The 23,794-nt window shown below is 49.1% G+C and overlaps 1 protein-coding gene across 2 annotated transcripts in view; it reads right to left on the bottom strand.

The window, feature by feature from the left end:
- Nucleotides 1–23,794, bottom strand: part of GALNS (galactosamine (N-acetyl)-6-sulfatase) — a 67,988-nt gene that overhangs the window by 4,636 nt on the left and 39,558 nt on the right. For both annotated transcript variants that reach the window (XM_063141094.1, XM_063141095.1), the window contains 2 exons: nt 13,463–13,584; nt 623–740 (listed from right to left, as the gene is read on the bottom strand). In XM_063141094.1, coding sequence (XP_062997164.1) covers nt 623–740; nt 13,463–13,584 — 240 coding nt within the window. The remainder of the gene's footprint in view (nt 1–622; nt 741–13,462; nt 13,585–23,794) is intronic.

Genomic DNA, 23,794 nt, shown 5'->3' with positions numbered 1-23,794 from the left:
CCTCTGAACACGCTCCAGCTTGTCTGCGTCCTTCTTGAATTGTGGAGCCCAGAACTGGACGCAATACTCTAGATGTGGCCTAACCAGGGCCGAATAGAGAGGAACCAGTACCTCACGTGATTTGGAAGCTATACTTCTATTAATGCAGCCCAAAATAGCATTTGCCTTCCTTGCAGCCATATCGCACTTTTGGCTCATATTCAGCTTCATATTCTGTCGTAAAGAGCCTGTGTCGTGGCAGCCCCCTGCTGGGATATGGGTCCTTGGCAGGCGTCCCACCATACTACCCCTGGCGCCAGACCTAACGGCAATAACGGAAGGGAAGATACTTCAGTGGGGGTGGGGGGAGAGGCAAGCAGAGGCTTCTCAGACCCCTTTCTATGTGTTTGAAAATGGCCTTTCAACGTGGCTACACTCCTCGCCTCCATGAAAGATGCAGCAGCTCAACAGATGGGCAGATCCCTACTCTCTCAATTTCTACTGAGTTGTAGCACATCCCTTCCAAAAGGGAAGGATGTTGAGTCTCCTTCCCCGGCGTTCCCTAACGTAAAGGGAGATGTTCATGCTCCACAAAATGCAGCAGAGGCCAAAGGGTTTTAAGGTTTAAGTTTTAATCCCTTACCATGACGGCCCTGTCACAGACGTTTAGCTGAGGCTGCCCAGGTAGCAACGACTCCTTGTGCTGCTCGACGACGGGGGAGATTCTCTCTATAACAGCTTGGTATTCAGCACTTGAAAACCTGGAATGCCAGGAAAAAGGAAGAGGAGCCATCAGAGAGAGAGAGAGAGAAAAGCGGAGCATGTTGATATCCTGGGCCTGGTGGGTGGGAGGTCCTGGGGAGCCGACTTATTCCAGGTCACACTATTTGTCTACGTAGCCTAGTGCTGCACGCTCTGTCGGCAGCAGCTCTCCAAGGTCCCAGGCAGAGCAGGAAGCGTCCTTCCCGACAAAGCTTTTCACAGTCTAGCTCCTTCCTATCTCTCCTCTCTCCTCTCACACTATTGCCCCGCTCGTGCTCTTCGCTCCTCTGATGCCATGTTTCTCGCCTGCCCAAGGGCCTCTACTTCCCTTGCTCGGCTTCGTCCATTTTCTTCTGCTGCCCCTTACGCCTGGAACGCTCTTCCAGAACATTTGAGAACTACAAGTTCAATCGCAGCTTTTAAAGCTCAACTAAAAACTTTTCTTTTTCCTAAAGCTTTTAAAACTTGATGTTGTGCGGACTTTATACTGTTAGTTTTACCCTACCCTGTGCCTGCTTACCCTACCCTGTGCCTGTTGGCATTCTCTTCCCCTCCTTATTGTTTTACTATGATTTTATTAGATTGTAAGCCTATGCGGCAGGGCCTTGCTATTTACTGTTTTACTCTGTACAGCACCATGTACATTGATGGTGCTATATAAATAATAATAATAATAATAATAATAATAATAATAATAATAATAATTGCTTCCTCTTCCTTTTTAATGGGATACGCCAACGATTGAACTTGGGGGTTTCTGCAAGCCGGTGCTCTGCCACCAGGGTGGATTTGATTTAAATCAATTTGGTTTAAATCACGATTTAAATCACTACTCAGAAAGACCCGATTTAATCATGTGACTTCCCCCCCCCAAAAAAAGTGCACTCTATTCATTGAATTTTTTGAAACTTAGCACTTTAGAGGTAAGGGGTTGATTCTGTGTACATAGATTTGCAAAGGAGCAATGCGATTCGGATCTCTGCAGACACAAATTCACAGTTTTGAGAACTGTAAAATCAAGCTGTGATAATTTCTTCTAGATAGAAAAACAGCCCCATAATCTTACAGAAACCTCTGGAAGAGCATGACATTGTGAATGGATGAATGGAATTCATTTACCAAATAGTTTAAACACTGCGTGAATATACAGCCTCGTGCTACATAATTAAAAACTAATCCTTGTTTCATGACGAACAACCTTTGGACTATAATGTATCTTAAATAGAAAAATATCTTTAGATAGATTTTTCCCTCAAAAAGCATTTTATTAAAAAAAAATCTAATTTCAATTAAAAAAATATCCGATTTAAATAAATAAAAAAATCCGATTTTTAAAAAAATAATAATTAAAAAAACATTGATTTTTATCCACCCTGTCTGCCACTGAGCTGTGACTTGAACTGGGTCACTGGACTCCCTTATGGAGCAGAAGTGGTGCCATTCGTCCTGAAGATGGCGTAGGGAGCCGTGGGTTGTGTAAGGTTTGTGTAAGGCCATGCATTGCACAGCGTTGGCTTTTCATGCATTCTGAAGATCAAATTAGTACAAGGGTGGGGAAAAGGCAGACCAGGATCTTGTACGGCACAGGGGTCATCCCAGTGCATTGCTGAGAGGGTGCAGCAGATAGCAGGCTCTGCTCCCTGAGCTAATCTTTTTGCAGCTAAAAGGTGTCACAAGACCCTTTGTCGTTTTCCCTGCAGCCGATTAATGCAGCTAACGCTCTGGAACTTTTTACACCTGGCTCTGCTTTGGTGGATCTCAGAGACCAACGGGGGAGGGAAAAGCAAAGTACACCTCGCAAGCCTGAAGTTTGCCGAAAGCTGAATTAGGGCTTACTTTTTACCAAGGCCGGCAGAAAGTAGATTTCCAGCAGTTTTGGACTCCAACTCCCAGCATTCCTGCCCACTGGCTATGCTGGCAGGGCTTCTGGGAGTTGAAGTCCAAAACATCTGGAGATGTACCATCTGCCCATCCCTGACCTAGATTGGTTTGAGAACAGTCCTTCCGGGTCAACCACAAGTCCACGCTGCACTGACTACTTGGCCCTCTGAGGATGCTGAGAGCTGGATGCTTAAAGAAGTGTATGTATGAACAGCACAGACTACCAAGACTGACCTTCGGCAGGCATGCCCCATCCCAGTCTGGATCCTTCTGGTATCGCACTGGGCTCCGCGCCATGGGACAGGATTTGCGGGCAGTGGAATGGGCGGATTCAGTTATGCTTTTCGCTAGCCCTCCCCAAATATTTTGGACTACAACTCCCATCAGCCCCCGCTAGCATAGGCAAGCCTCAGGGATGATGAGCGGGCACTAAGTTAGGGAACGGCTGCTGTATACCACTGTAAACAGATGTGAGTCTCACCACTATCAGCTGTATCAACCCAGAGGGAACCAAGTGCTGAAATGCTCAAGCGAAGACATTATCCCTGGGGTATATTGTGTTTACTTGTTACCATTTTAAAATACCACTCTGTTCCCAACAGCTCGGGGCAGGAAGTAAATAGAAAGGCACAGAATACGTCGATGGCTTAAGGTCAAATCACGTGGCTGGGTTCCCGTTTTGCTTTTTGGTGTACTGCGTCCGCCCAAAGCTGATGTTTCCGGCGGAATCCGTTGTACCAAACTGACCTTCCAAAGGTTCCAGTTTGGACCTGCAAAGCGCCGTGTTTGATTGTTTTCCAATTTGGGGGTGGGGGAATTCTGAACGCGTGGCGACATGTGCTCTATGCACCAGAACACACTGAAGACACTCACCTTGGTTGAATTTGGTCCAGCAGAAATCCCTGTGAATTAGCTCTTGTGAACACCGAGCCTGGGGAGGGGGGCTCACGGGTGTTCTGTGTACAAGAGGGCTTTCGTCGACTCTCTCCCGTGCATGTTGAGGAGGAGCTGGGAACCGGCCCCCCTTCCGATCAACCTTCCTAACAACCCACCCCTTACTCTTATCAGGATTATGAACTCCAGCAGGTATTTGTTTAAGTGGCTTAACGCTCCCTTTCACTGCGGTATTACTTCAAGTACTTCTTAAATGGAGGATTAATACCCAGTGATCTCATTTTGTCCATCATATTAAGAGTCACTTAGGAAACAAAGAACACCAAATTGCTTTTGGAGATAAAATGGAAACAATGCCGCTCAGGCCTGACCCTGGGCCCCCGCTCACTCATGGCTGGAGCTGGCCACTGGCCCCAGGGCTCCAGCACACTTCCTTCTCCAAAATCAATCATGTAGGAACATGCCAACAGTTTCCAGTAAGTCCTATAAATACCATCTCTCCTTGGCAGCCTTCCAGTGGCAGGGGGGGAAAAACCATGTGTGCGCACGTGTGCAAGCAAGTCCAATGGTGGAACTGGACCCAAGCATGACTCACAGCAAAGTAGAAGGAAGTCTTCAAGGAGGAGCAGCTCACGCTTCCTAAACGGCCTTCGTTTTTTCATCTACTGAGTTGGGTTTTGGAGAACAGCACGGAAGATGTCACCAAGAGTGACCAGACAATTGCAAGAGACTCCTGCTCAGAGAAGAGAACGTTCATGACCTACGCACACGTATGTGCCTCATAAGAACGTATAACCAGCTCGTGGAGATCGAAGGTTGATCTAATCCAGCATTCCTGTTTTCTGCAGCGGCCAACCAGAGGCCCACAAAGAACCCATGACCAGGGCCGTGAAGACAATAGCCTGCTCCCATGATGGAGAACCATGAATAGAATGTAAATCTGTCCAGTTCTCTTTGGAGGATACGGCCATGGAGAGCTTCCTCCACCTCCAGGCATTTATCCAACCCCCTTTTAAAGCCATCCAACTTGGTGGCCATCACCACATCTTGTGGTAGTGAATTCCATATTTGACTCTGCGCTGTGTGAAGAAGTCCTTTCTTTTATCTGTCCTGAACGTCCCACCATTCAGCTCCATGGAGTGACCCCACTGGGTTCTAGCATGATAAGAGAGGGAGGAAAACGTCTCCCTGTCCACTTTCTCCACGCCGTGAATAATATTGTAAGCCACCATAGAAGAACTTGTGCCCTGAAAGGCAGCCTAGAAATATTTTAAATATACAATGCACATAAAGGGCTCGTGCTTTAATAAATGGCTGATCTCGTTGTTAGGAGCCTTTACAGCCATATACAATAACTTTTAATTAGTTGATCATAACCATCCATAATCTATTCCAACATCTATTAATCGTTCATTAATATAAAGCACGGCCCATTAGCTAATTAATGGCCATTTCATCTTTGCAACACGCCGAAGAGCAAAGACAGGATTTGATATACCTGCCCAGACGTTCCTAGAACCCCACACTAAAAATGGAGCAGTGATCCCTTGTGGCTGTAGCAGAAAGCGGTCAAGAGCGCTTGGGTGTCATTAACAATTCAGCCTAGGTAAGGATGGAGAAGGAGACTCTTGTTGTAAGCACACAGGACAAACTTCCCGTGTGCTGGTGCCACGGCAGAGGACAACACACCCTTCTGAGCCACAACCACGGTGGCTGGATTTACCCAGCACTCCCCCTCTCTCATCTGAACAGCACTGCCGTGCAAGGTCATAAGAACAGAAGAAGTGCCCTGATGCTGGATCAGACCAAGGGTCCATCTAATCCAGCACTCTGTTCACACAGGGGCCAACGACCAGGGACCAACAACGCAGGACATAGTGCAACAGCACCCATGTTCCCCTGCAACTGGTGCACACAGGCTCACTGCCTCTGATACTGGAGGTGGCGCACAACCATCAGGGCTAGTAGCCATGGAGAGCCTTCTCCTCCTCCAGGTCAACGGTCCATCAAGCTCAGCACTCTGTCCACCCCAGAGGTCTCCAAATGATGCCCATGGACACTAATATGCCCAATGACACTTCTCTTGGTAGCTGCCAGGCTCCTCCTAATTTTTTTTTTAAAAAAAATTCTCAAGAGTTTTGAATTAAATTTATTTTAGAGCATGGGCTGGCATGCTCTAAAACAGCCTTCCTCAACCTGGAGCGCTCCAGATGTGTCGGACTGCATCTCCCAGAATGCCCCAGCCAGCTGCAGTCCGACACATCTGGAGCGCCCCAGGTTGAGGAAGGCTGCTCTAAAATAAAGGGCTGTCCTCCAGCCCCGTTTTTATTCGGCATCTAAAGAGTGGTTTTGTATTTTGGGGTTCAGCCCCGACTTCTGCCTCGCACTTGGGTAAGTTACTTTTCTTTGAGTTTGCCTTCTGGGAAATGAGTGTTTTGGGACCAGCCGTGGCAGCCATTTTGTGAGGGCACCCACATCGCTCTCAAAATTCCAAATGTGCCCACAGGCCTGAAAAGATTGGGGGCCTCTGACTACCTGCAGAGGTAGTCTGCATATCCCCGATATCATTGCCGAGACGTTTTTGGCAGCTGAAGCAGAAAATCCAAACGGCACCCTTCTCCCCCCAAACGCACAAGCTAATTAAATGAGCTCCACCAGGAAGTTCTCCTGCGCACGCATTAGTAAGAGATGCCCAAGAGCATGGTGGCGCAGTTCCTGGGCATCTCTGGTGGATGGTGCTGCATCGCTCAGATCTCTAAGGTATCCGTCCTGAGGCTCAAGATATCCCTGATGCGCAGCGTCTGAGGCTGCGACTGACCCATCGAGAGCAGGAACGGTGGCTGAGCAGGGATGCTTAACCCTTCCCATTCGTGATGCTGCTTGCTCCTTTAGAACCAGGGAGGCCAACCACGTTTCTGCCAGGGATTACTTCCCCACCCCGGATCAAGCCAGCAAGCCAGGAGACTTCAGGGTGGGTGGGTGGGGGATGCCTTGAAGCCCCTCTCTCTGCACAGGAAAGGGACTCATCCAGGGCTTACAGAAGGATGGAGGATAAGCAGCATGAAGAGGGAGCCCTTTGTTAGCTCCAACTGGAGACAGTGTGGGGATTCCTCCCTGCAGGAGGCGGAGGTTTGGGGAGAGCAGGGGATGGCGCCCACAGAAGGCGCACAACTCTCCACGGGCCAGACTGTGTTCAGAGCAGGGCAACCAGGATGATCAGAGACTTTTAGAAGGCCGCAGACAAGCTGGAAAGTGTTCAGAGGAGGGCAACCAGGATGATCAGGGGTCTGGAAACAAGCCCTATGAAGAGAGACTGAAAGAACTGGGCATGTTTAGCCTGGAGAAGAGAAGATTGAGGGGAGACATGAGAGCACTCTTCAAATACTGGAAAAGTTGTCACACAGAGCAGGGCCAGGATCTCTTCTCGATCCTCCCAGAGTGCAGGACATAGAATAACGGGCTCAAGTGACAGGAAGCCAGATTCCGGCTGGACATCAGGAAAAACTTCCTGACAGTCAGAGCAGTACGACAATGGAATCAGTGACCTAGGGAGGTTGTGGGCTCTCCCATACTAGAGGCCTTCAAGAGGCAGCAGGACAGCCCTCTGCCAGGGATGCTTCAGGGTGGATTCCGGCATTGAGCAGGGAGTTGGACTCGATGGCCTTAGAGGCCCCTTCCAACTCTACTATTCTATGATTCTATGGGCTCTGTCGCGGGCCAGATAGGCCTATGGGCCAGTGGTTTCCCTCCCCGCTTTAGAATTCCCCCCACAGACAAACGACGTTCTGACCCTATAGGGGGCAGCAACAGACTTTGCAAGGTTGCCGGGAGGGCAAGTGAGGCGACGTTCACAAAGCGTTTTCACGCCTTAATTGCTGATACCTGCCCTTGCCAATAAGCACGGTCCGCCCCCAGCCACCAACACTGTCGTGCCAAACCGGCCGGAATCTTAACGGACTGCTTGCAATCTCCCGCTCACATGCGAAGCCACTCCTTGGGAGGTTAAGCAAGAACGCTTCCCCTCGGGCCACAGACCAGCAGCGGCTTCCTGTGGTTTGGGTCTGACGCAATGGTCCGCGCCTTGAAAGAATCCTAGAACAAGCAATTTGGGTCCCCTCTGGGATTCCCAAACACCACACGAACAGACATGCACATCCTAATTTATCGGCTGGCTTCCCCCTGCCCCCCCCCCGCAAAGTGCCAAACAACAGTAAAAGAAAAGTTAAAACATAATAAAAAGCAAAGGCAAAATACTGTTGAACACAGGGCCAAACAGTGGTCTAGATGGGGGAAGAAACACTCAGGGACCACCAGGAAGGTTTGGGGGGACAGAAATTTCTGAGGGAGTTCCATGGACTGGGCAGGCACACCTGAGAAGGCCCCGTCCTGCACGCCTTGCACCAAGCCAGACCACACTGGTCCATCTAGCCCAGTGCCGGTGACGCTGACCGGCAGCAGTTCTCCAGTCTCTGGCAGAGAAGGTGTCTCCCCTACCACCGGTTCCTTGATCCTTTCAACTGGAGGTGTCCGGGACTGGACCTGGGATCTCCTGTATGCAAAGCAGGAGCCCTGGGACAGAACTGTGGACCTTTCCCAATGACACGTGAAGCTGCCTTCCATGGGGTTGGGCGATCCATCCACCTGGCCCCACATTGCCCACTCTTGCACGGCAATTGCCCTCCAGAGAGAAGCTTCTCTCGGCTCCATTACCCAAGACCCGCTTTGGAGATACAGGGGTTGAACCTGGGACCTTCTGCAGGCAACACTTGTGCTCTGCTACTGGGCCAAAGCCCTCCCAACGAAAAGCAGACAGCCAGAAGCGCAAACTACCGAGTCCTTGCAATCTTCCCCAGGTATTCGATGCTAGAGGCCTTCAAGAGGCAGCTGGGCAGCCCTCTGCCAGGGATGCTTTAGGGTGGATTCCTGCATTGAGCAGGGGGTTGGACTCCATGGCCTTAGAGGCCCCTTCCAACGCCACTATTCTAGGATTCTATGATGCGGTGCTCGAGAGCACCAGCTCTGCAAAGCGAGCAGCTCGAAACCCCGGGGGTCATGCCCACCTCCGTTTCATCCCAGGACAAAACCCAGCGAGGGAATTAATGACCAGAATCCACAGCAATTTCCACACCAGCAGCAGTGCTATGCCTGTACAGGTGTTTTGAGGGCCTATTGTCTAAGCAAACCGAGAAGCTGCCCTGCACACGCACACACACACACACACACACACACACACACACACCCAAGCTGTCCTAAATTTGTATTCTGTCTCTTTGAGCCTGCCGAAGGGAGGGTGGGAATTGCAGTGGAAGAATGAGAGGGAAGCGCGCGCCGGGGTGAGCAGGTGGCGCGGCGAGGAGTTTGCGCTGAGAGATTCCCCCTGTGTACGCGGAATTATTCCACGCTCAGGCTGAAGGAGCAGAGTGGACAGAGTCCAGGGTCATTACACTAATTGACACTTTACCTCCGGGAAGTCCCCGGGGAGCCAATCAGGGACGGATTGGAGGCGCGAGGTCCCAGGCACAGGTGTGGTGTGTGTTTAGTTCATTTAGTGTAATTGTGCTCCAGCAATCTGTCCTCCTCACCCTCCCACTTCAAGCAAACCCGGACGCAATTTCGCTCCATTGTTAACTCCGCCGTGGCTTGCAGAGAAAACCCAGCTTGGGGTGGGGAGGAAGGAACCGGCGTTAATATATTGCCTCCATCCCCGGGCTATTACGATCTTAATCTTCAAGTCCTTCACACTCCCTTTCCAGCTTCATGGAGCTCTCTGTGGTTACCGAATCCGAGTGATGATACCTTGATACCTCAAGCTGTAAAACGGCTTCTTTATATTTCTCATATATATACACGCACACACACACACACACACACACACACACACACACACAGAGCATCCAAATGTCTGCACACCAGTGTCGTAAATCACCAGTGTTACACTTGATAAGCAGGAGGGAAAAGTCAACAAACAGTCCGTGGGTGAAAGCCGAAGTATCCGTCCAAAGCCGGGTCAACAATACAGGAATCAAGAAGGCGTCAAAACGTAGTCAGGGTCCTGTCCAAGGTCAGGATAAGTCCAGGCAAGATCAAGGAGCGACGAAGACAAGGCACCCAAGCAATAGTTGCTTCTGAGATTTGACAAACCTTTTATGGGGAGTGTGGTAATTGGGAATTGTTGTCAGCTGCATGGGGACTTTAGCTTGCTTCCGCCTGTGCCCGTGAAGGGCCACTCCCCAAACGCTCAGCTGTTCCTCCTTTCTGTTTAATCCAGTGGTTCCCAAAGGGGGCGGTAGTGCCCCCTTGGGGGCGGTGGGATTGCATAGGAGGGCGCCAAGAGGCAGGGGGTGGCAGGGGGGCGCTCGAGGTGGTCTTTTCCGAGAAGCACCTCTCCAGAAGGTCTTAAAACCCAGGGACATTTTTATGGGAGAAGGTAGTTTGGTCCCAAGCCATATAGGGGAAGAATCCACACATGTATTAATACCGTTTAAGAAGAGTCCTTTTAACGGTGAATTGAAATGTTTCAAGAGCACCAAAACACTAATGAAGAGACATACCCTGCTTGGTGTGCCCCGCCACGCTGGCTGCAAAACAGAGGCGTTCGCTCTCTATTCCCTCCCTCCCTCGGCAAGCCTGCGGCGGGTAGGGGGCACTGTGCGTGAGTTTGTGGAACCAAGGGGGCGGTTACCTGAAAAAGTTTGGGAACCACTGGTTTAATCCCTCAACCTGAAGCACCCCAACCAGGTGGTGAAGCTCTTCCCATCTGCGGTTGCTTGGCCTCCTGGTGCCTGCCATCTTTGGCCCCTGATTCAAGAAGAAATCATGTAGGCAAGGCAGGGGTTGCTAACAAACGTGTCTTTGGGTGGGGGAAAGCCTCCCCCTCAGCCCCCTAAAAACTTGTTAAAGATGCACAGCAAGAAGAGGCTCCCTCTCTCTCTGAGAAGCACTAACATGGGGAACTCCCAACAGGCAGGCAGCCAAGGAGGATAATTAAGCCAAATAAAAAAAGGAAAACACCAGCCACACGAGTAACATCCTCGCAAATGAGGATAATTTAATTACAACGAAGAAAGGGAGACCTATTTTCCAGGAGGCTTCCAATGTGACTGGAGATGGGAAGGGATATAAACATTAGCAAACTTCACAAATGAACTTTCATTTGGATGATGATTATTATTATTATTATTATTATTATTATTATTATTATTATTATTATTATTGACAATATTTCTATTAGGGCCTGCCTATTAAAAACATCACCATGGAGATCACGTTATGATCTTACCATAAAATTCAATCAAGGCAACAGCTTGTGCATGATCAAAAAGCAAGCGAGTCAGATGAGGAATGGCTACGGACGAGGACTCTGAGATGCAGCCCATCCCACCACGAGGGGCTTTCGGGAGAGACGATTAAACAACCAGGCAGGGAAAGGGGAAAGCCCTGTGGAGGGAGAGCTCTAAAATAAGGATCCCGATAGCTTAAAAAAGAAAAGAAGAGCACGCACCCTCAAGCCAAAAAACCCAGAAGGTTACATGTACTGAGCTTCGCTGTCAAGGCAAGGAATTTGCTACTGGGTGCAGAATTGAACATGGTGGATAAGATAAGGTTTAAAACGTTCGGCTGTTGCCTGGGGCCCAGCAGGACTCAACAGAGGCAGGTTCAGGCTTGACCGCTCAGCATAGCAACTTGAAGGCAAATCTGTAGACACCTTCCCGAACACTGGGCTATGCCTGGGGAGACCCAGGTTCAAATTCACACTTGGCCATGAAGCTTTCTGGATGATCTTGGGCTAGGCACCATCTCTCCACCCAACCTGCCTCACAGGTGGGTTGTGAAGGCAGAAATGGGTGTGTGTGTAGGGTGGTGGTGGGGGAAGCACACACATTGCCTTGGTCTCCTGGAGAAAAGGTGAGGTTATAAATGTAATGAATACATAAAATATCCGACTCGCAGGTTAAGGCTTTTCCCAATGTGCTGAATTGCTCCAATAAGCATCGTGAAGGCTGGAATTGGTGTCTGAATGGTGCAGCAGGACTTGTGTTGGCAATAGCAAGGGGCCACGTTTTAGGCAGCTAAACGTCTTGGAGCAGCACTGAATTTGGGCAAGACTAGCAGACAATTTATGCTTTTAACCCCTCAAAAGGTTAGCCATAATCTACTCACAAGATAAATTAACGCAGTGTTTAACTCATTAAATAGGAAGTTACCTTCCCCTCAAATTGCACCTCTTCTGAGTAAATATAAAACCAACAGCCACAGCAATTAAATCACAAAGAAACTATAAATCGAAGTGAAGTAAAATTCAATTCACAGACAAAGGCGTAGGAAAGGAGGGGAAAGAAGAAAAAAACCCTTCAGGCAAGAGAGAGGGAACATTCTGAAGTATGATGCCAGCGTGTCAAAATGACCAAATAAAAAAACTAATTGTGGGCCATTCGGATGCTCTGTAGCAGCTCCGGAAACAATTTCGTTTTTATTTTCCCGCCTTCCTGTTTTCAGCACCCATGGAGGAGGGGGGCAGCCCAGGGAGGGTTTGAGAGGGGGCAAAATTACCCCCCCCACACACACACCTCCAGAAGTTGCCCACTGCTGGTATAAGTGAAAGGACTAACTTTCACACCAGCTGTTTATGGAACATGACAAGGTCCTTTGGGAACAAATCCCAAGTTAGGCAGAGATTGGTCTTTCGCAGCACCTTCTAGGGTTGAACCCGGCACCTTCTGCACGCAACACAGGTGCTCTACTGCTGAGTTATGGCCCCCTCCCCTTAACCAGGGCTCCTGTCTCTGACATTAAGGTTATTGCTGCCATGAAGACGGTTCTTCATGATTAGACGCTTCTGCAAAAACACCCTCCGGGACTCCAAAGGGAGCAGAGAGGAGAGGGTTCAGAGCAGCACCGACAAAGCCCCAAGCAGACACGCGGCAACAGGGGGGCTAGCTGACCAAGGAGGCTGCTCTCAGGTCCCTCTCCCACCCCCTGCCCAAGACTGCAAAGACTACAGACCCCCATCTTGGGTGGGTGGGTGGGGGATTAGTCTTGAAACCAGCTTCTATCCCTGCCCCAAGACCGCACGTGAGCTCTTGCCTAGCTTCTATTCCTTGCAACGGGGCTTGTGCAGGAGAACTGCCTCGCACTCCACGGGTCAGTTACAGTACGTCCACCTGCTGCTTTGCACTCACGGCACCCAAACGTCCGGCTCTCGAGGCAGGTGGCTTTGCTCTTGACCTCAGCCGCCTCCCTCTGTGGCCACAAAAGGCCAGTTGGGTTGGTTTCGGCTCATTTTACCTGCTTGTCAGTGGGGTGAACAGCTGCTGCGTTTTCACAATAGTACACGTTGATCCGACTCAACATTTTCTCGGTTTTATTCTGAACTCCGTGGAACTTCTTATTTCAGGGGTCAGGAACTTCAGGCCTGGGGCCCCAATCCATCCCTTCTGGGGGGGGGGGCAATCTCGCCCTCTGGAGTTCCCCAGATATGCCCCACCCCCTTTTGGCCCAGCTACCTTTTGGCCCAGCTACCTGGCTTTTGCGTGGTTCCCCCCCCCCCCCCATTCTAAAAGGCTGCGATGCCTCTCCCGAGGCTGAGCGACTGGCAGCGAGAGGTTTAAGATGAAACAGGCTGGTGTTTTTTGTATCTTGGTTCCACCCTTCCTTCTTTTGGCCGTGCCCACCACTGGAATGTGGTCCCTGAGCGCATCTCCAAACTGGAATTCCGCCCTCGGCCTGAAAGAGGTTCAACACCCTGCTTTAGTCCTTAAAAGCATCTACGGTATTAATTAGCTTTTCTCTGTTATGTTGCAAAAGAAGAACTCTGTGGTGCTCAGAAGTCCTCGTCATTTCCCACAAGAAGGCTGAACAGAGGCATGTTTGGTTTGCTCCTTCAGCTCACCCTCTGTTGAGAGTTGAGGGCTCACCTCAAATAACATTTATCCCGTGCCTTCCTCACCTTATTGGATACTTTTCCCCAGGGTCCTTTCCCAAGTGGAACAGCAGCGGAAGTTTCGAGTGCTCCTCTTGATCGTGGGTCGTCACTCCAGATATGTTCTGTCCGGGGCAGAAATCAATGCCCTGCATCGAAAGAGTAAAGTCATTCACAGAGCTAAGTGACAAAAGCTGTGAGGCAGACAGACCGTCCCAAGAGGACCTTGAACCCTCATCAGCCTCCGTTTTTAGTAAGACAGAAACGTCTCAGCCTTCCGAGAAACCTGGAAACAAATTAATACTTTCATAAGGTTCATAAGGTTGTCGATTCCGTAACGTTCAGAAGGTTGTCAAGTTTTGCAGGTGGAGGCCTTTTCATTCTCCCAGTATTTTAACAGTCTATACATTAATTTTAACTTTGCTGTTTTAAATTTGTATTACTGCACTGCTGCTGATTTTATCCTGGTTGTGCTTTTACATTACGGTTTTATACTGTTGTTTTATACTTTGAATGGTCTTAATTTTTGTGAACCGCCCAGAGAGCTTCGGCTATTGGGCGGTATAGAAATGCAATAAATAAATAAATAATACTAATGATTTCCAAAAGGCTGAAACCATTTTTCTCGATTAGTGATTCATTACCAGAATCTCTCACACGCAAGCTGGCTGCCAGGCTCACTGGAGGAGCAGAAATGCGTCCTCATTTTATTACGTAAGACAGTGCATAGAGGGCTTCCCAGGGGGTCTCCCAGACCCAGACCATCCAAGGTGCCCTCAGGCCAAAACAGCAAACGTTATTGCCGGGACGTTCACACACGTACACACAACATCAACATCAACTTGCTGTGAAAAAACTCCATGTTAGGCATAATTAGGAGAGGAATCGAAAATAAAACTGCCAGCATTATGCTCCCCTCATACAAATCTATGGTGCAACCACAATTAGAATACTGTGTACAGATCTTAAAAATGGACATTGTAGAGCTGGGAAAAGTGCAGAGAAGGGCAACTAAAATGATCAAGGGGCTGCAGCATCTCCCTTCTGAGGGAAGGTTACAACATAGAATCATAGCATAGCAGAGTTGGAAGGGGCCTACAAGGCCATCTAGTCCAACCCCCTGCTCAATGCAGGAATCTACCCTAAAGCATCCCTGACAGATGCTTGTCCAGCTGTCTCTTGAAGGCCTCTAGTGTGGGAGAGCCCACCACCTCTCTAGGTAAATGATTCCGTTCTTATTCTCCTTGATCTAACTGCAGCCTTTGACACGGTTGATCATGATCTTCTCTTAGATTCCCTTCATGACCTTGGATTTTGTGGCTCTGTCTATAACTGGTTTGCCTCCTATCTAGCGGGTCGCTCTTTCAGCGTGTTGACTAATGGCAGCTCGTCTTCCTCCTTTCCCCTTTCAGTAGGGGTTCCGCAAGGCTCGGTGCTTGGCCCGTTGTTGTTTTCCTTATACATGTTGCCCTTGGGCAAGCTTATTCAATCTCATGGCCTCCAATATCATCTGTACGCCGATGATACACAACTATATCTGTCATCTCCGGAACTTTCTCCTGATGTTCACGATCGTATCTCAGCATGTCTTTCAGATATCTCAGCTTGGCTGCTTCATCGTTGTTTGAAACTCAATATGGCAAAGACTGAATTGCTCGTTTTTCCTCCTAAACCTTCTCCTCATCTCTCATTCTCTCTTACTGTCAATGATGTTATGCTTACTCCAGTCAAGGAAGCTCGTAGCGTTGGCTTTATATTTGACTCCTCGCTCTCCTTTATTCCTCATATTGAGGCAGTAGCTAAATCTTGTCGATTTTTCCTGTATAATATTGCCAGGATTCGATCATTTTTGTCTGTCTCTTCCGCCAAGACGCTTGTTCATGCGCTGGTTATTTCACGGTTGGACTACTGCAACCTTCTTCTCTCTGGCCTTCCTTCTTCTCACATCAGTCCGTTGGTTTCTGTTCACCACTCTGCCGCAAAGATCATCTTCTTGGCTCGCCGCTCTGACCATGTTACTCCACTTCTGAAATCTCTTCATTGGCTTCCAATTCACTTCAGAATCCAATATAAACTTCTCCTGTTAACCTTCAAAGCTTTTCACGGTCTAGCTCCTTCCTATCTCTCCTCTCTAATCTCACACTATTGCCCCGCTCATGCTCTTCGCTCCTCTGATGCCATGTTTCTCGCCTGCCCAAGGGCCTCTACTTCCCTTGCTCGGCTCCGTCCATTTTCTTCTGCTGCCCCTTACGCCTGGAACGCTCTTCCAGAACATTTGAGAACTACAAGTTCAATCGCAGCTTTTAAAGCTCAACTAAAAACTTTTCTTTTTCCTAAAGCTTTTAAAACTTGATGTTGTGCAGACTTTATACTGTTAGTTTTACCCTACCCTGTGCCTGCTTACCCTACCCTGTGCCTGTTTGCATTCTCTTCCCCTCCTTATTGTTTTACTATGATTTTATTAGATTGTAAGCCTATGCGGCAGAGTCTTGCTATTTACTGTTTTACTCTGTACAGCACCATGTACATTGATGGTGCTATATAAATAAATAATAATAATAATAATAATAATAATTCCATTGTCGTACTACTCGAACAGTCAGGAAGTTTTTCCTGATGTCCAGCCGGAATCTGGCTTCCTTTAACTTGAGCCTGTTATTCCATGTCCTGCACTCTGGGAGGATCGAGAAGAGATCCTGGCCCTCCTCTGTGTGACAACCTTTCAAGTATTTGGAGAGTGCTATCATTGTTTAGCTTGGAAAAAAGGAGGCTAAGGGGAGACCTGATAGAGGTGTACTAAATGATGCATGGGGTGGAGAAGGTGGAGAGGGAGACATTTTTCTTCCTCTCTTATAATACTAGAACCCACCGGGGTCATATCCCATGAAGCTGATGGGTGGAAGGCTCAGGACAGATGAAAGGAAGGACGACTTCACACAGCGCAGTGATCAACTATAGAATTCACATCCACAAGATCTAGTGCTGGCCACCAAGTTGGAGGGCCTTAAAAGGGAGTTGGATAAATTCCTTGAGGAGAAAGCTATCAACGGCTCCTAGTCCCGATGGCTGTATGCTACCTCCAGGGTCAGACACAGTCTGCCCATGTTCACCAGTGACTGGGGAACATGGGTGGGAGGGTGCTGTTGCCCCCGTGTCCTGCTTGTGGGTTTTCCGTGGGCAGCTGGTTGGCCACTGTGTGTGAACAGAGTGCTGGACTAACTGGTCTGATCCAGCATCAGGGCTCTTCTGATGTGGAGAACATAAGGTACTGCTGGTGCTAGAACCGGGAGCCTAGAGGCTGACGTATCGGTTGCCCTGCACGGTGAGCCACCAGGGATTCAGGCTGAATTCCATTTTGGAGGACCACATTCCAGAGGTAGGTGGAGCTGAAGGCAAAAGGGGGGGGCGGGTTGCAAAATACCTGCATATTTGAGCTTTATGCTTTTACTGCCAGTAACTCAGTCTTAGGAGAGGCATTTCAACCTTTTAGAATGGGGCGGGCGGGGGGGGGGGGAAGAATACACAAAATATGCCCATGCTCTGATAACCTCTCATTTGGATTACTGCAATGCGTTATACGTGGGGCTGCCTTTGAAAACAGTCCGGAAACTTCAACTGGTACAAAACAGGGCAGCCCGTTTACTAACAGGGACTGGCCAATGAGACCACATCACGCCAGTCCTTTTACAACTTCATTGGCTGCCAGTCCAGGTCCGGGCCCGATTCAAAGTGCTGGTATTAACATTTAAAGCCCTAAACGGTTTGGGACCAGGTTATCTGAAGGAACGCCTCCTCCCGTATGTACCTGCCCGGACCCTAAGGTCATCCTCAGGGGTCCTTCTCTGCGAGCCTCTGCCAAAGGAAGTGAGGCAGGTGGCTACCAGGAGGAGGGCCTTCTCCGCTGTGGCACCCCGGCTGTGGAATGAGCTCCCTAAGGAGGTTCGCTTGGCACCTACATTATATGCTTTTAGACACCAGGTGAAGACCTTTTTATTCTCCCAGCATTTTAACAGTCTATAAATAAATTTTAACTTGGTGTTTTAAATTTGCAATTTTGCATTGCTGCTGTTTTTATCTGGTTGAGCTTTTATATTGTATTTTATATTATGGTTTTATACTGTTGTTTTATACTTTGAATGGTTTTAATTTTTGTGAACCGCCCAGAGAGCTCTGGCTATTGGGCGGTATAGAAATGCAATAAATAAATAAATAAATAAATAAAAATACGGGAGGCCCCAAAACAATGGTCAGGGAAAGGGGTTTGAATCCGGGGAGAAAGGGTATATAGGTTGACCCTATGAAAAGGAGGACAGGGCTCCTGTATCTTTAACAGTTGTGATGAAGAGGGAATTTCAGCAGGTGTCCTTTGTATGCATGCAGCACCTGGTGAAATTCCCTCTTCATTACAATACTTAAAGCTGCAGGAGTCCTGCGCTCTTTCATATCTAGTCAGTCTAGTATAGCTCCCCTGTTTAAACAGCTCCACTGGCTTCCAGTCTGTTTCCAGGCACAATTCAAATTGCTGGTTATGACCTATAAAGCCCTATATGGCTCAGGTCCAGGTTATTTGAAAGACCGTATTCTCCCTTATGAGCCTGCCCGCGCTTTGAGATCTTCTAGAGAAGCCCTTCTTCCAGTCCCACCTTCTTCACAGGCGCGCTCGGTGGGAACATGGGAGAGGGCCTTCTCGGTGGCTGCTCCGGTGCTCTGGAACTCTCTTCCCGGGGAAGCTAGGCTGGCTCCCTCCTCGATGGGCTTTCGGAAGCAGGCTAAAACTTTTTTGTTCCAGCAGGCCTTTGGAGAATAATCTGGCTCTCCATCTATGTTAATGTCTTATAATTTTGTTGTGTATTTTTTTAATTGTTTATGGTTTTGTTTCCCTCCCCCCCCCCCACGTATATTTTAAACTTTGTAAGGCCGCCTTGAGGCCCAGCATTGGGCAAAAGGCAGGATAATAATAATAATAATAATAATAATAATAATAATAATAATAATAATAATAATAATAACAACAACTGTTAAAGATACAGGAGCCCTGTCCTCCTTTCCATAGGGTCACCCTAGGATCTGGGAGAACCCCAGAAGACCAGGTATGGCCCCATGGTTGAGGCTCCCAAGCCCTGATTTTAAAAATAACAACAGCAAAGGACTAATAAATGAGATGCTGGCTCACAAACGTGACCCCAGAAGGTGCCGCGTTGCTTACCAGTCACCACCACATGTGCTCCCTTAGAAACAGAACAGATTTCTAAAGAGGGCGTCAGGAGATGCAACCCCTCCCCGCTTTCCCATCTTCTGGAGAACCCAGAAGCAGCGAGAGAGAATGCACGGTCGCCTAGCAACAGCCACATATACATCCATACCTTCCCACCGCTCAATGCCTGAAATGAATGTCTCAGGCAGCGAGGGATGGGGGCCGGGAGGGTTAGGTGAAGAGTTGGGCCCGGCCTTGCTGCTTCCTCCAGCCTTCTGCTTGCTTTCGGCCCTCCTGCCATGTGGCAAAGGAGGAAAACAAGGAGGACCACTCGCAGATTAAGGTTGGCTCTACTGCACAGGCGGCAGAAGGAGAGGCAGGGGCGAAGGTGGCGGAACGGACTGGAGCCCTGCAGGCTGCAAGTGGGGGGCTGAATTTTAAAAGCCAAAACAAACCTCAAAGTCCCTTAAAACAAAAAAAGCAGGAAAAGGGACAGATTAGGCCCCTCTCTCCTGGAGCATTAGTTTTCATAGAATCACAGAATAGCAGAGTTGGAAGGGGCCTACAAGGCCATCAAGTTCAACCCCCTCTCAATGCAGGAATCCACCCTAAAGCATCCCTGACAGATGCTTGTCCAGCTGCCTCTTGAAGGCCTCTAGTGTGGGAGAGCCCACCACCTCCCTAGGTAACTGGTTCCATTGTCGTACTGCTCTAACAGTCAGGAAGTTTTTCCTGGTGTTCAGCCGGAATCTGACTTCCTGTAACTTGAGCCCGTTATTCCGTGTCCTGCACTCTGGGAGGATCGAAAAGAGATCCTGGCCCTCCTCTGTGTGACAACCTTTGAAGTATTTGAAGAGTGCTCTCATGTCTCCCCTCCATCTTCTCTTCTCCAGGCTAAACATGCCCAGTTCTTTCAGTCTCTCTTCATAGGGCTTTGTTTCCAGACCTCTGATCATCCTGGTTGCCCTCCTCTGAACACGCTCCAGCTTGTCTGCGTCCTTCTTGAATTGTGGAGCTTAGAACTGGACTTTGTTCTTGCAAAGAGGGTTTCCTGCAAGCCATATTCCAAATCGGTAGCTTATGTCCACACCCTGAAATGGAGATGTCCATTCAAGCACGCCAGGATTCCTCCGACTTGTTCTACTGCATGTGTGGACTAGGAGCTCGATCATCTTGGCTGGAGGTTGGCAAGTTTGTAGTCTCTCTTCCAAGAACTCCCCTCCTCCTATACCGCTTTAAGCTTGTCTGATGGACACCGCATTTCAGCAGCCTTGGGTCAACAGCCCAGGTCCCTCAACTTTGAAATCATTTCAACAGAATGCTAAGGCTCACTTCGCCACCACAGGAATCTTCTTTGGAGAATGATCTAGAGCCTCCTGAGCCAAATGTCCCTGGGGAACAAGTCACTTCCAAGGACCATAGGATGGACCAATAAGTTCCTGAGCCCTCAGAAGAGGTAGAAAGCTTTGCTCCTGAGTCAGTGGGGGGGATGCCAAGTCACCACCCAGCCCCTGAGAACAAAGGAGTGCTTGCTTACAGAAAAATACTCCTCGTGAGTAAGGCCTCCTTAGGAGCAGGACTTCGGCCAAAGGGCCTGTGCTGAACTGCAGCTGAACCTTGGGTGGGGCTCTGGAAGCTCACGTTACATCAGCCTCCAGTTCCAGTCTAGCCACTGCTTGAGCAAACCGGGTGCTAGGCAGGTGCTGCGTACCTTGGTCACCTTGCTCCAGCTCTATGCTCAGGACAGCATGGAAAGACTGTTTGAGGCAACCCTTCTCCAACCATGCGCTCTCCAGATGTGTTGCATTTTATTCTTAGAAAATATATGTACTGCAATTTTTATTGTGTTTTTATCGCATGGATTTTTATTGTGTGCTTTATTGTTGTATGCCAATAAAACTTTTAGGAAGGGCTCCTGCCCTGAAAGGCGGCATTTTAATTTTATAGCTGTTTGTAATCTGCCCAGAGAACGTTGGTTATTGGGTGACTTAAATATATCATTAAATAACAACAATGGACTATAACCCCCATCAGCCCCACTAAGCATGGCCAATGGCCATGCTGGCTGGGGCTGATGGAGGTTGTAGTCTGATCAATCCGGAGGGCACCCAGCTGGGGAAGGCTAACTTAAAGAGGGGTCAGTTGTACTGTTTGCACACAGAACAAGCACGAGGCTGAAAGGCTCTCTGCAGACGTTGGAGGGGATTTGATTGGCAAACAATTTTCTAAAAATATCCTGTGTGTCTTTAATGGACAGGCTGGTCAGTGGAGCAGTTAATATTCTGCTTTTCAATAAAGTAAGAAAGGTTAGAAGCCCATGAAATCCCATTTACCTGCATAGAGCTATAGATTCCTGAATCAGTGGCTGGAAAAATAAAAAGAGAGAAGAGGGGGAGTTGTTTGATAAGCTGCAGCAGGCAGCCGTAATGGATTTTAAATGGATGCAGAGGTGATTGACCTTTTCACCTTCTGGTGCTGGAGCCCTCAGAGACCAAGCAAGGGCTGCATTTGTGCAAAGTGGAATTTCAAAACTATATATATATATATATAAAAAAAAAAGAACAAGAAGAAAACCCACTACGATGACAACAGCTAATCAAAGCCAAGACATAACTTACAAGTTGTAATTTGGATGCAAATCAAAAAGGCTATTCAATTAACAGCCCGCTAATTAGTAGAGCGCTCCTCTAGTGCAAATGTTTTCTTTTGAGGTAAGAATTTATTCTCTGGGTATTTGCTTCCATGCTGCTCTGTTTACAGAGCACCCTTGGCTTCTAGTGATAATAAAGCTTTGTAATTAGGGACTCAAATGGTCACCTAGGGTGGGTTGAAAATTACCTCCAGGCAACCAAGCAGAGATCACCACCTCCAGTTGTGAGCACAGACGCAGTAGCCACTTCCAGCCAAGGACACACGGCAGCACATGGCAGCGGCTACACCTGCACCCTCCACGTGTCCGGCCTTCGCTCCTGAAAGCAAGACAGACCACTCGGAGAAGCCGGCAGCTCTATTAAGCCAGCCCCGTTTCCCCAGGGGACACCATGGTAGCTACTTCTTTCTTTCAAAGAGAGTAATCATAGAAGGAGCTTCCAAGCCTGCCTGCCTCTGTACTCTGTGTCCTACTCCTTAAAATCTTGGGATCGTTGTAGACCACAAGCGGAATATGAGCCAACAGTGCGATGTGGCTGCAAAAAAGGCAAATGCTATTTTGGGCTGCATTAATAGAAGTATAGCTTCCAAATCACATACTAGTTCCTCTCTATTCGGCCCTGGTTAGGCCTCATCTAGAGTATTGCGTCCAGTTCTGGGCTCCACAATTCAAGAAGGACGCAGACAAGCTGGAGCGTGTTCAGAGGAGGGCAACCAGGATGATCGGGGGTCTGGAAACAAAGCCCTATGAAGAGAGACTGAAAGAACTGGGCATGTTGAGCCTGGAGAAGAGAAGATTGAGGGGAGACATGAGAGCACTCTTCAAATACTGGAAAGGTTGTCACAGAGAGGAGGGCCAGGATCTCTTCTCGATCCTCCCAGAGTGCAGGACACGGAATAACGGGCTCAAGTTAAAGGAAGCCAGATTCCAGCTGGACATCAGGAAGAACTTCCTGACTGTTAGAGCAGTGCGACAATGGAATCAGTTCCCTAGGGAGGTTGTGGGCTCTCCCACACTAGAGGCCTTTAAGAGGCAGCTGGACAACCCTCTGTCAGGGATGCTTTAGGGTGGATTCCTGCATTGAGCAGGGGGTTGGACTCGATGGCTTTAGAGGCCTCTTCCAACTCTACTCTTCTAGGATTCTATCCTGTGATCACCCTGTTCCACTTGAAATCAGGATGGCCCAAGGGTGAATGTTCCCCACTTTTTCATGCATGGGTATGGTGGGAAGTCTTTGATTTACCTTCTGTAAAAAAAAAAAGGGGGGGAGTGGTTGCTACAAGTCATTTTGAGAGGAAGGGAGATGGGAGGGGGAGACCACGGATATTCCCCCAGCCCTGCTGAAAGAATGATCCCCCACCGTTTCTTCTCCCCTCCCCCTCCACCCCTTTTTCCTTGTGTGTCATGTCTTCTCAGTCTGTAAGCCTGCAGGCAGGGACTGTCTAATTAAACTGAGCTGCTCTAGGAGGCTTTTTGCTTGAGGAGCAGCATAAAAATACTTCTGATAAATAAATAATTAAGAAGAGAAGCCGTCTTGCTTTGAAGACTAATGCCAGAGGAAACCGGCTGCAGCCGGAAGAGGAGCGCAAGCGGACATCACCAAGCCCTGCTGCCCACTGACACTCCACGAGGCTTTGGCCCACAGCTTCTGTCCGAGTGATCAAGGCTGCTTCTGGCCACGATCCAGAACAGCTTCTCTCGGGCATGACCCTCGACGAGGGGCGTGGCGTTCAAAACCAGGCCCAGAAGTCCCCGCCCGCCTTCAGCTCCTTCTCATGTACCGGAAAGCCAGGAACACGGTGGGGTTTTCCTTCAAGAGAGAGCTAAACTGCAACCTACTTGTAACCCCCCATTGGTTTCTGTATCCAAAGTTTGCACCCTTGGCCGCCGTGCACATTCCCAAGCCGGAGCCGCTCCTCTCGAGCGCCACCTCCCAGCGCCCGACTTTCTCCCGATGGGTCCCTTGCGCCACCTGCCCTGCTTTTCCCAAAGGCTCAACTTCGCCTCTCTCGCGCACGCAGAGGCGTGGGCACGACCTTGGCCGCCGTGCTCGACGGCTGCCCGTCTCGTGCATCAATTTCCCAAGCAAATGGGCCACAGATGCTCAGTCGATAGAAACATGAGGCAAAACAGCAGGAGGCTGCCAGTTGGGCTCGCTGCCAAGCAGTGGAACCACTCTGTGTGTGAGCGCGTGTGTTAACAAATGGCCTTTGGCAATCCATCACCTGGGCGCTATCCCAGATGGCTCTGACCCGACGAGCCATCGAGGATTACGATATTTGCCTGGCCAGTGCAGGGAGCCTCTGTCCTCTTGCGGAGGTTGCCGCGTTCCAACGGATGGGAGGCAGAGCAACGAGGAAAGGACTGCTGGGAAGGGCAGCTTGAAGAAGCCTGTGTGCACCAGTTGCTGGGGAACATGGGAGGGAGGGTGCTGTTGCACCATGTCCTGCCTTGTTGGTCTCTGGCTGATGGCTGGTGGGCCCCTGTGTGAACAGAGTGCTGGACTGGATGGACC

The sequence above is a fragment of the Elgaria multicarinata genome, chromosome 14, assembly GCF_023053635.1.
Source record: "Elgaria multicarinata webbii isolate HBS135686 ecotype San Diego chromosome 14, rElgMul1.1.pri, whole genome shotgun sequence".
Classification (NCBI taxonomy): Eukaryota; Metazoa; Chordata; class Lepidosauria; order Squamata; family Anguidae; genus Elgaria; species Elgaria multicarinata.
This window is presented reverse-complemented; position numbering and strand designations above follow the sequence as displayed.